Source organism: Strongylocentrotus purpuratus, unplaced genomic scaffold (assembly GCF_000002235.5).
Source record: "Strongylocentrotus purpuratus isolate Spur 01 unplaced genomic scaffold, Spur_5.0 spur5_scaffold_11, whole genome shotgun sequence".
Lineage (NCBI taxonomy): Eukaryota > Metazoa > Echinodermata > Echinoidea > Camarodonta > Strongylocentrotidae > Strongylocentrotus > Strongylocentrotus purpuratus.
Window position 1 is genome coordinate 4530399 of NW_022145596.1, and position 11308 is coordinate 4541706.

Here is an 11308-nt window from a genome sequence, read left to right on the forward strand (position 1 = left end):
GCAACAAATGATTACACTGGTTATTTATTTATGGAATGACTTTAGCTTAAGTGATACATATCATGAACAGAAATTTAAAAATATAGGCAGCTTTGTTTATTTTAAGAATCAAATATTTTTGTACAATTTTTAAAACGATTATCGTAACCAAAATAATCTGAGATTACTAGTTGTGAAAGAGACTAACATGGCAGCTTCCTATGGACATTATGTACAGGATCAGGACTGAGGTCAGAACTTTATTTCCCACATTCTTCATTCTTTAAATTCATCATAATTTATGTGTTTCGTATTCTATGTTGGTATAATGTGTATTATATTAAAGGCATCGTTTAACAATGTTAAATATGACTTTGAATTGAACTTTAAAACCCTAAAAAATGCGCTTCTTCAAAAATTTATGATGATCATGATGATGAAATGATGAATTGAGCTGAACTGAATTGAGAGCCTCAAAGTAATAAGTAAAAATCTTTGAGTGACCTGTGTTACCATACTCATTTTCCCCAGTAAACCGTAGCGTTATCAAAACCATTTGGAAAACGGATTGATTTTAATTTCCAATCATAAATAGAGTAGAGTCTCCGGTTTGCGGCATCGCCCGGTTTGCGGCCAGGGGTATTTGTTTTAAAAATAAAATGAATATGACTCGATAATAATCATTGAAACCTACCGTGGATTCCACGGTAAGTTCTGCTTTGCCGAAAACGTCCGTAGCAGGTGCTCCTGTCGGTACGGAGTATCCGTCAGCGATGTCGGAAATCTACGGCACCAGTCGCCGATGAAAATTCCAGCAGGTGCTAACTTTTAAGTTAAGAGATCGAGGCATGACTAGATCAATATTGTAGCTCTATTTGTCCGATATTTGTCCGATTGGAGGTGAAATTTGATGTTTTTTTGGAAGTATGATGGCTGTGGTCTGTCTCCTATCGCAGATATTTTGATTGTGCCACCGCATGGCCAGTTGCATGGGGTGGCCGCAAACCGGCACGTAATTACGTGTTTTTTCTGGTTTAATACACACATAACATGCGGGATCGTGTATGATGGTATGTGTGCTGATGTGTGTACCCGCTATGACCCGATAGTTTCTAGTAGTACCTACCCCCGGATGGGATGATCCATTCGAGGAAAAGGTGAAATTGTTTAAAACTTGACAAATTTACCGTAGCAACAGATAAACATGAGAATTTGGGTTACCCGTAGTAATTTGGTACATGCTTTCATCGTGACGTAGCGCATAAAGCTTTGTGACGTACGCGTGCCGCAAACCGGTAATGCGTGCCCGCAAACCGGGGAACTCGAAGCATTTCGAAACGTGGTCAATGCTGACCATGCTGTGGGTCAGTTAGGTTATTTGTGACTTCTATTTAATAAGTAAGTATATGGACTCTTTATTGAGGGTATTGAAGTATTCTGTGAGTATTCCAATAAAAATAGAATCGGCAGTTCCCGCCGATCGGCCGCAGACCAGAGCCACTACTCTAGGGTCTATCTTGATAGCAGGCAATTGGCTTGTAAAACAGGGCTGTCATTTTGGGGAACTGCTTCGAGGGAGATCATAGATCTATAGACCTCTACAGGTCTATGCAAATTTTGTTGATGTGCTCAACAGGTGGGGTGGGGGGTAGCAGGGGCGGATCCAGGGGGGGGGGGGGAGGTGGGCCCGGTGGGAGGCTTGCTTTAGTTTTTTAGTTTAATAACATTATTTTTTTACCATTTTTTTTTTGGTTGGGGGGGGGGGGTGTTTAGTGGCTCGATCGAGCCCCCAAACGTCATCGGTTGACAGTTTTTGAATGAGAGCGACTTTTTTTCTTCTTCTTTGTATTTGATGAATATTAGATTTAAATATGATGCAAGTTTGTGTTCATTAAGCAATATTTTTATAAATCATGATCTCAGAATGAGACATTGGTTTGTAAATACAACAGAACTTCACAAGCAGAGAGGGGTGCGGCGCTGGTCCGGGAAAAGGATCGTCCGCATTTTTGCAGACGTTTCATATTTTCGATACGCGCGATCCTTATTTTTTAGAACGCAATTTGTCCGCATTTACGAGGATATCCTCGTTTATGCGGACGATCCTCATTCTCGGACCAGCACCCCTACTGACAAGTAAAGATAGGCCAATTGATATTGAGTACCAGAGTTTGTTGATTGTTAACGTCAATTGAAGGCAAAATAATGGCATGGAATTAAAGACAAATCATCTTCCAATCTATGTAACAGACATTTTCGACAAACTTTCTACTGAAACAAAGATTTCTGAACTGCCTGTGGAATATTGTGAGACTACCTTGGCCCAGATTGTGGACATTCACAGATCACCATGGCAACCGTTGGTTGTCAGCTCTGTAGCAACTCAACGGAGGCCATCGAGTTATACGAGAACAAGTTCCTGTATCTTAAGCCGATAGCCAAGATCAATATTTCTGTGACTTTACCTCAGATGAAGACTCCAGGTTAGTCAGGCATTTTCTTTTCTCTCTTTCCCCTCTCTCTCTCTCTCTCTCTCTCTCTTTTTCTCTTCCCCTATCTCTCCCTGTTACACCACAAATGTAATAACACCCACAAATGTAATAACACTTTACCCACAAATGTAATAATTTCACCCACAAATGTAATAATTTCACCCACAAATGTAATAACCACTTTACCCACAAATGTAATAATTTTGAATCACCCACAAATGTAATAATTTTGAATCACCCACAAATGTAATAATGACTTCACCCACAAATGTAATAAATTTGAAGGGATATTTTGTCGAATTTGTTCAAAACTAAAACCCTGTAATAAAGCATGGGTATAGCGCCCAGTCTTTACTCCAGACCCGGTAATTTCAAAAATTTAAAAAAATCTACAAAACTCAGACCCCATAATCCTTTTCCTGTGGAATAACATGAGAATCGAGCGTAGTCTTTCCTCCAGACCCGGTTATTCAAAAGTTAAAAAAAAAAAAAAAAACTTTTAAACTAAGACCCACCATCTTCCAAACTAAGACCCGGTAATAAAGCATGGGTTTAGAGCGAACTTTTTAAAAATCTTCAAAACTAAGACCCCATCATCTTATTTCTGTGGAAGAACGTGTGTGTGTGTGTGTATTGGGTTTTTACAGACGTGTATCAATCAGATATGATTATTTACGTCTGGTACCGACCTTTAAACGTCACCATCCGAAAGACGTGACTCAGTTTCGAACCTGCGTCCTCGGCTGAATCAGTTTGTAACTTCCACTTTTTAGCTGGATTACAGGCGCACGCCACAATGCCTAGTTGAACATGAGTATTGAGCGTAGTCTTTCCTCCAGACCCGGTTATTCAAAAGTTTAAAAAAAAAAAAAAAAAAAAAAAAAACAAAACAACAAAAAAACCTTTTAAACTAAGACCCCTCCATCTTCCAAATTAAGACCCGGTAATAAAGCATGGGATTAGAGCTCAGTCTTTACTTCAGACTCGGTTATTTGAAGAAAAAAAAAAAAATCTTCAAACTAAGGCCTCACCATCTCATTACATTTGTGGGTAAAGTCATTATTACATTTGTGGGTGATTCAAAATTATTACATTTGTGGGTGATTCAAAATTATTACATTTGTGGGTAAAGTGTTATTACATTTGTGGGTGTTATTACATTTGTGGATAAAGTGGTTATTACATTTGTGGGTGAAATTATTACATTTGTGGGTGTAACACTCCCCCTCTCCCCTTCTATCTCTCTCTTTTTGACTAGACACCACTCCTCAATTATATAGACCCTCTGGTAAAACAATGGGCCATAGGTCCCCTTGGTACTTGGATCAATACAAGTTCAGCATTCAATACATTGTATTGTATTGTTTTTTTTAGAATTTGATATTCCCTACAATGTTGAAAGACTTCATACAAGGGGTTCCCTTTCATAGCTCAACTATACTTCTAGAGGTATGTATCTGCTAGGACCTAGTGATTCATCCTATTTCAATGATAGTACTAGAACTTGTTGACGTCAGGACTGGAGAGGATTAGGGATGTATCGTAACTGATGGTCATTTCTTAGGAAAACAGCCTTGCCTAAAAAGGAGTTTGCACAAGAGGTAAACAATATCCTCTTAGGTTATTGAACCTTCTGGGGATGCAGGGTTAAATACTATGTAAATGGAATAATGGATGGAACTTATGAGTTATATTGTACCTCTCACCTTAGCATTACTTGTACTTTGTTCTCATTGTGTAATCGTATTGATAGTTTCATTACTGTTGACTTTGCAGGGAAATCAATCAGCAATTGGGAAGTGATGGAGAAGCTGAAGAAGATGGCTAAACCTGACTCTTTTCTTGTCCTGCGAGTCACCAAAAGCTCCTTGGATTTCCTGCGCTTTGAGGCTGAACTCGAGGCCCGCTCCATCATCAAAGTCATGATCACGAGACTCGATACCAAGAATATCAAGCTAAGCGGGTTCACGGAGGTCTTGAAAGTGCGAGCCGCCGAGGCAAAGCTTCCTTTCCCGAATCGCCACGATTGGGATGTCTTCTTTCGTGATACAAAGCACATGAACGAGAACAATCCAGGAGAAAGACCGGATACCATTCATGTGGAGAATCTTCCAGTGCGATGGTTTGCCATTGATGTCGAACCGGACAAACCTAGTGAGATCGTGGTGCGGAATGTGTTCGGTACGATTGGCGTCATCAGGAACATTGACATTCCTATGTTGGATCCATACCGACATGAGAGCCAGGTGACGGGAGGGAACTTTGGCAAGATCTCCAGTCTGGGGAGCAATCTTACATTTGATGTCTATGTGCAATTTATGGAATACATTGGCTTTGTAAAAGCCATGGACACTTTGAAAGGCATGAAGATCATGAGAAATGGGCATGATGGCAATGCCTATACAGCTGAAATCAAGGTAGGCCACTTTGCTGACAACTTTTGTAGGTTTTGGTGCAGAACGTTGATAAAGAACAGTTAACAACTTATTTCATTTATTCCATACTACACTTTTCAAAGCTATCAAAACAAACTAAGAGATACTTACTGGCAAGCACACTCACTGAAAAAAACACATGTATTATAAAGGACCATAGTTTTCGTGATCAGCCAGCTCATTAGACATCTAGCTCAATTTGTTTATCTCTGCTCAATTTGCAACTATTCATTTTCTACCAAATCTTTTTTAGCAGATCATTTGTTTGTAGTCTGAGCTCTCAATGTTCTAGGAGAAGCACATTTGTCATCGGTACTAAAAACAAAAATGTTAAGCCTGCATTTAAATCAATGTTTATGTAATGCTGATCCAAATTTGTCATCTTTTCAGGTTGACTTTGACAAGACGAGACATCTAAGTGCAAAAGTAATAAAGAAGAGAGAGAAGGAGCAGACAAAGTGGATAGAACTGATAAGAAAGAGGGAAGAGCAGAAAAGGTTGGAGAAAGAAGAGGAAGAGAAAAAGAAGGAGGAAGAAAGGTAGGATGATCACCTCTTTCCTAAAAAGACATGGTGTAAATTGGCTAATGGGGACAAAAACTGATAAATGATAATCCATTTATCATCAACAATCCACATGCAGTATGTTCCAAGGCAATTTCTGTGAGCATTTGATCAAATTAGTGTTGATGTTATATTTTTTTTCATTTCTATTTTGTTTATTTCATTGGTCTTGTAGGACACACAAATCATGTCAAATTCTCATTGCTTATTGCAGTAGGAGAAATCTCAAATACACCCCATCACATACGTGATATATTTTGTTGTAACTTATCTTGTAAATTTAGAAAGAAGAAGGAAGAAGCAATAAAACTGAAGCAACTACAAAAGCAGATGAAAACTGCACTGAAGAAGACTCGACAGACAGAACGAGAGGAGAGAAGGAGACAGAGAAGAGAGGAAAGGAGACTCCATAGGAAGATCATGATGGAGGAGAGAAAGCTGATCCTAGCTCAGAGGAAACTGGAATCCATCCGTCTCCTCACGGTGCTCCTACAGAAAGTCCAGGTATGCCTGCTGATCCTTCATGCCTGGAACACTGTATCGGGAGGGAGCGGGGTGATCTGATAATATGCATAACGTCACCCAAGCCATAAAACACCATATTTAGACTTTTTCACTTCACAAGTTTCTACAGATGCATGTGTCGCAGTTCATTCACAGTGTACTTGGTAGAAATCCAAATTAATTTGTATATTTAAGGAAGTAAACAAGACTACTGGGTCATTGTCCAATTCAGAATTACTCTTAGCGTGCCTAACCAGATATCAGAGAGCTTGTAGGTTGCTTCAGGAGATCCATTTATTTTGATTAACTTACTTCCCAGGGCTTATCTTCTGAAGTCTTTAGGGAAGACCAGTCAGTCATAGAAATGAATTATACTTTCAATGGTCTGTAACATCACTCTTCATGTGAATACTTTAGCATCATCAACCCCCCCCCCCCCCCTCCCCCACTTCACCCCCTCCTGAGAACTCAAGACCGTATGTCTCTAATGTGACTGGGCTTAATACAAACAGATGATTTGAGGGGTGTTTCGCAAAAATCTTAAGTCGAACTTAACTCTAAGTGTGACTTAAAAATTATGGATAGCCATTTGTAGCCTTAGAGTAAAATATATTCAAAAGTGAAAATTCAAGTATTTCAGACTTTTTATAAATTCCACATCAAGAACATGAAATATCCTTGATAATAGAAAATATGAATGATTTGAATCAACATTTTATTCCTTTAAAAATAACTGTAACTAAATATTTTCATAGATGCTAACAGCTTTCCGTAATTTTTCAGTCCAGCAAAGAGATAAGTTCAACTTAGGATCTTTGTGAAACACCCCCCTGTTTTGTATTTAGGCTCTCAGGCAGCAGGAGGAGGTAGCACAAAAACTCTATGAACTTGAGAAGGCCCGACAGGAGCAGCTTCAGAAGGAGAAAGAGCAGAAAGAAGCGGAGGAGCGAAGGAGGAAGAGAGCCGAAGCCAGGAAGGAGAGGCAACTCAGACACAAGGAGAAGAAACTTCGATCTAAGCTAATCAACGCTCTTAAGGTGAGAATTATAGTCAGTAAACTTGTGTGCATGTCATCGCTCTCATGATGTAGATATGAAAGATGTGCTCTTGTGTATGGTGATCATGGACTCATGAAAAATAAGTGAGTTACAAGTCTGCCTCGTAGAAGAAGTAACTGACATTTGATATGTATTTTTCTGTAATTGTAGGTAACCGTAACATCAACTAGCAGTTACTGGATGGATGTGAAATGAAATGAATTATGGATAATAAATGTGAAGCTTGGGGACCTTAGAATGTCTGATTTCAGATCACTGATGTAGATAGATACTAGAAGTCACAGAATATGGTTAGGGTATTAATTCTCTCATTTACTTGATTTGTATGAAAACAGACCAAAGAAGAGAAAGTTCAGGAGGAAAAACGTGAAAAACTCAGGAAGCAGCTGACTAAAACACGGCTCAAGTCCAGCATCGTTACAGCATCGTCTTCAACTCACCGTCCTACCGAGCCAGAACAGCCATATACCTTCCAAGCGCAGGTGATATCCCCAGAGGCTCTTCAGAGACTTGAGGATTACCATAGGAGTTTGGCCATCTACCAGAGGCAGCTGGCAGCATATCATAGGAATATGGCTCAGCAACCTTACTATCAGAACAGAAACCAGCAAAAACGGTTTGGGAACTACCGGTCACCGTATGGAACATTCGCAATGAAGAAGAGGCAATATTATCAAGATGGGAAAGATGGAAAACATTCACACAGAGGAAGAGACCGCTATAGGTCCAGGTCTAGATCTAGGAGTAGGAGTAGAACAAGAAGTAGGACTAGAAGTAGGTCTAGATCGAGACACAGGACGAGGTCCAGGTCTAGATCTAGGAGTAGGAGTAGATCAAGAAGTAGGTCTAGATCTAGACACAGGACGAGGTCTAGGTCTAGAACAAGATCTAGGTCAAGAGGAAGGTCTGGGTCAAGGTCTAGGAAATGGAAAAGGGAAAGGTATAGGTCTAGATCTAGTTGCAGATCCAGGTCTAGAGGAAGATCACAGTCTGAAACACGGGAAAGATCAAGGTCAAGATCTGGGGGAAATTCTAAGTCTCGTTCAAGATCTAGGAGTAAGGACCAAGATAAATCTGGGTCGAGAGATACGTCGAGATCAAGAGTTAGAAAAATCCAGAAGTCAAAGAAAAAGTCCAAGTCAAGGGATAGATCTAGAGATAGGTCCAGAGATAGGTCCAAGTCGAAAGAAAAGTCCCGATCAAGTGACAAATCTAGGAACAGATCTAGACATAGGTCAAAATCTGGGGATTCCGGAGCGTCCGAGCCTCACATAAAAGTTGAGGTTGACGATTTACATGTATCTTCTGTGGGATCCAAATCTGGAGAAAGAGTTTCTTTGTCTCCTGAGCGTAATAATAAAGACGAAGATGCTGCCATGTCTCCTAGTAGGGCTAAGTCTGAGGAGAGGGTCACATTAGGAAATGCATCCACCCAGGTTGGAGAAGTAGTTAGATCAGGGAATGTGTCAGAGGCCTCTTCACCACAAGGTGACAAAGCTTCTGTTGGGTCCAAGTCTGAGGACAGAGTCGGATCTATAAATACATCAGGGGCTTCCCCTTCTCAAAATGAAAATGAAGTTAATGCCACCCAGAGTGGAGAAGTAGTTGGATCAGGGAATGTGTCAGAGGCCTTTTCACCACAAGGTGACGAAGCTTCTGTTAGATCTGAGTCTGAGGACACATCAGGGGCTTCCCCTTCTCAAAATGAAGATGAAGTTAATGCGAGCTGGGCATTTTGAGGCATATTTTTACAAGTGGGGGTGGAGGGGGGGGGGGGTGAATTCAACACCCCCTTAAATTTCAAAAAGTTGAACCGTATGAGAACAAAAAGCTTTGCATTTGTGTGCATGTATTTTTTAATAGTAGTTGGCAAATGACACCTGGTACATTTTCACGAGTTGTATAATCATACTGTGATTCTGTATAAGAATACATGTTACATTTAGAAGAGCTTTAAACCAAAATCAACAGTTATTCATGTTCATAAGAAATTTGGAGTAAAACTGCCATTATTTTGAGGCTGTTAGTGTGAAAGAGCATGTAAAGAACGTTTTATCATACCTGTCTCGCTATCCTTACTGTCATCAATTTTACTCTTTTTTTTGCCTCAAAACTTTTTATGTACCATTTCAGTACTAACCCTCACACAAGTGTGTTAAAATGAGCTTTATGATGTCCTACTTGTTATGCTCTAACTTGCCATAGTGATGAATATTTTTTAATCCTTTAATCCCAATGCCAAACCAACTCCACCCTGACTCCAGACTGAGTGATTCCTAGCCATTGGAGGCAATATCATCGTTTGATCGGTCCGTTGTTGGTCAGGTGTCTGTCTCGTAAGTGTGACCGAGGTATCATTATGCAGGGAAATTACTTTGGTCCAAAATAGCCAAAGTAGAGCTAAGATGTGGTCCCTAATCTCCCACTATTTCTTTGTTTTATATGGCCCGCTACTTATCATGACATTTGCTATATTCTTGTGTTGACTATGCATTGCTAAGTGTTTTTGAAGTCAGGTTGTGAGTAAAAGTGGAAATATGTGTTACATGGGCATTATGTAGGTGCTATCAGAACCAAATATGCATTCTTCATAGAGTTGTTGTACTCAACTCAGGCAGCTAAAGAAAAAGGGGCATCATGCTGAAAATAGTATTACTGAAGTCGTTTGGTGTTTTTAAGAAAAATACTGTGGATAATATGTGCATTTTAATATACACAGATATTCGCCATGAGAGAATTCCCCACCCCTTATGTTTTGTTTTGTTACAACAGGCATTATCATTTTGTAAAAGCCGTTTTATCTTGTAAGCTACCATAGCTTCTCTCTCCTCTCTCTCTCTCTCTCTCTCTCACACAACAAATGTTTTATTGCTACTTTCAGTCAACTCTGTCATTCAAAGATATAACGGGGAAAAAAAGAACACCTTGTTATGAAAAACATGAGTATTAAAAATGTAGCACACATGTGCTTTTCATCATTTGTACCTACATTGTGATTCTTTCTTTTTTGTGTGTCCCAGAATTGTAGTAATAATAATTGGAAAAATATATGAAGACCATATCAAGGGGTCAGTGACACAAAGACGTAACTCCATTTTGAGAAAAAGTGGTTTATGTGCCACTGAGCACTTGGGCCTTAAGTCTATGTTTCGCTAGCCATCGACTTCAATGGGGTGTTGGGTGGAGTTAACTCTGTGTTTCCTGGAAAGCCCACATTTTTCTGAACATTTTGATATCAAATACTCATTTTGGCAAAATATGGAGTTATGTCTTTGTGTTACTGAATCCTTGATATACAGTGGATCCAAGCTATAAAGGACACTTATAACAAATTCTGAATTTTGTCAGTCCGATTTCTCTGTATGCCATTGCTTTCTAGCCTTGACATGACATGAATTTGAGGTAATTTCACCTTTTCCAAAGTTTGTTCTATAGAGGTTCCACTGTATCGCAACAGGTCTTTATTCTAGTTATTTTAGAATAAATAAATGTATTAATTTTGATCAGTTACGCCCATGAAAAGAGTTTACATATATCAAGTACAATACCCAGGGTGAATATCTATCTAGTAAAACAGGCAAACTAAATTGATCCCCACTGTGCATTGCCAATTTGAAGAATATAATAGATGTAATTATTTCAATTTGAAGTGTTCTTACCCATTTACATCATATATATTACTTCAGAAATGGATTCTAATTTTAGGAAGTGTTTCATGTATCACAAACTCTAGCACTCGAGTATCAAAGAACAGCGCAAAACATCACTAAAAGTGTGATACCATTAAAGGTAATACAAAGTTTAGGGAAATTTTGAAAATTGGCTGGATAGTGATTCTTTACAATTTTGAATTATTTTGATGCCCATGTGGATGTATTATGAGCACTAGAAAATTTAGCCCCTGTAAATTTCAATAATGTTCAAATAGCGCCTATGACCATACAATGGTAGCTGCGACCATGAAAATCTCAGAATAGACAATCGGTTGATTTTAGTCAAGAAACGTTTTATAGCTAAATTAATATCTCGACCTTTAGAGGTAGCTATACAACGAAAAGAGTTTCATAACTTTAGACTCGATTTCAACCTCGACAACGATCACTGAATATTGTAGGATAGCATACGTTTCCAATGTGTTCATTTGAACTAAGTTCATGACCCCATACCAAAACTTTGTAATCCCTTTAACACACTAATTTTACGATGGGTCAACTGCTTCACTCTTTCTCAACACATAAACAACCTCCGAGTCGAAATGAAGAGGCAAAACAACTTTG

At 39.1% G+C, this 11308-nt stretch overlaps 1 protein-coding gene across 3 annotated transcripts; it reads left to right on the forward strand.

Moving 5' to 3' along the window:
• The first annotated feature begins 87 nt into the window (after nt 1-87).
• On the forward strand, nt 88-9945 carry LOC115918483 (A-kinase anchor protein 17A-like). 3 transcript variants are annotated; one of them, XM_030980421.1, is made up of 7 exons: nt 88-230; nt 2230-2462; nt 4248-4888; nt 5297-5445; nt 5754-5973; nt 6819-7010; nt 7367-9945. In XM_030980421.1, exons 2-7 carry the CDS (start codon nt 2330-2332, stop codon nt 8768-8770), a joined length of 2739 nt encoding a protein of 912 aa, XP_030836281.1. In that variant the 5' UTR covers nt 88-230; nt 2230-2329; the 3' UTR covers nt 8771-9945. The 3 variants fall into 3 exon arrangements, with proteins under 3 accessions (XP_030836281.1, XP_030836283.1, XP_030836282.1); XM_030980423.1 differs by having other exon boundaries at nt 2262-2462; XM_030980422.1 differs by lacking the exon at nt 88-230 and having other exon boundaries at nt 1902-2462.
• Nucleotides 9946-11308: the final 1363 nt, after the last annotated feature.

Coding starts and splice junctions, on each gene's coding strand:
- LOC115918483 (XM_030980421.1), top strand. CDS start 2,330: ATGGCAACCGTTGGTTGTCAGCTCTGTAGCAACTCAACGGAGGCCATC. Junction 2,463..4,247: donor ACCTCAGATGAAGACTCCAG/GTTAGTCAGGCA, acceptor TTGACTTTGCAG/GGAAATCAATCAGCAATTGG. Junction 7,011..7,366: donor AGCTAATCAACGCTCTTAAG/GTGAGAATTATA, acceptor GTATGAAAACAG/ACCAAAGAAGAGAAAGTTCA.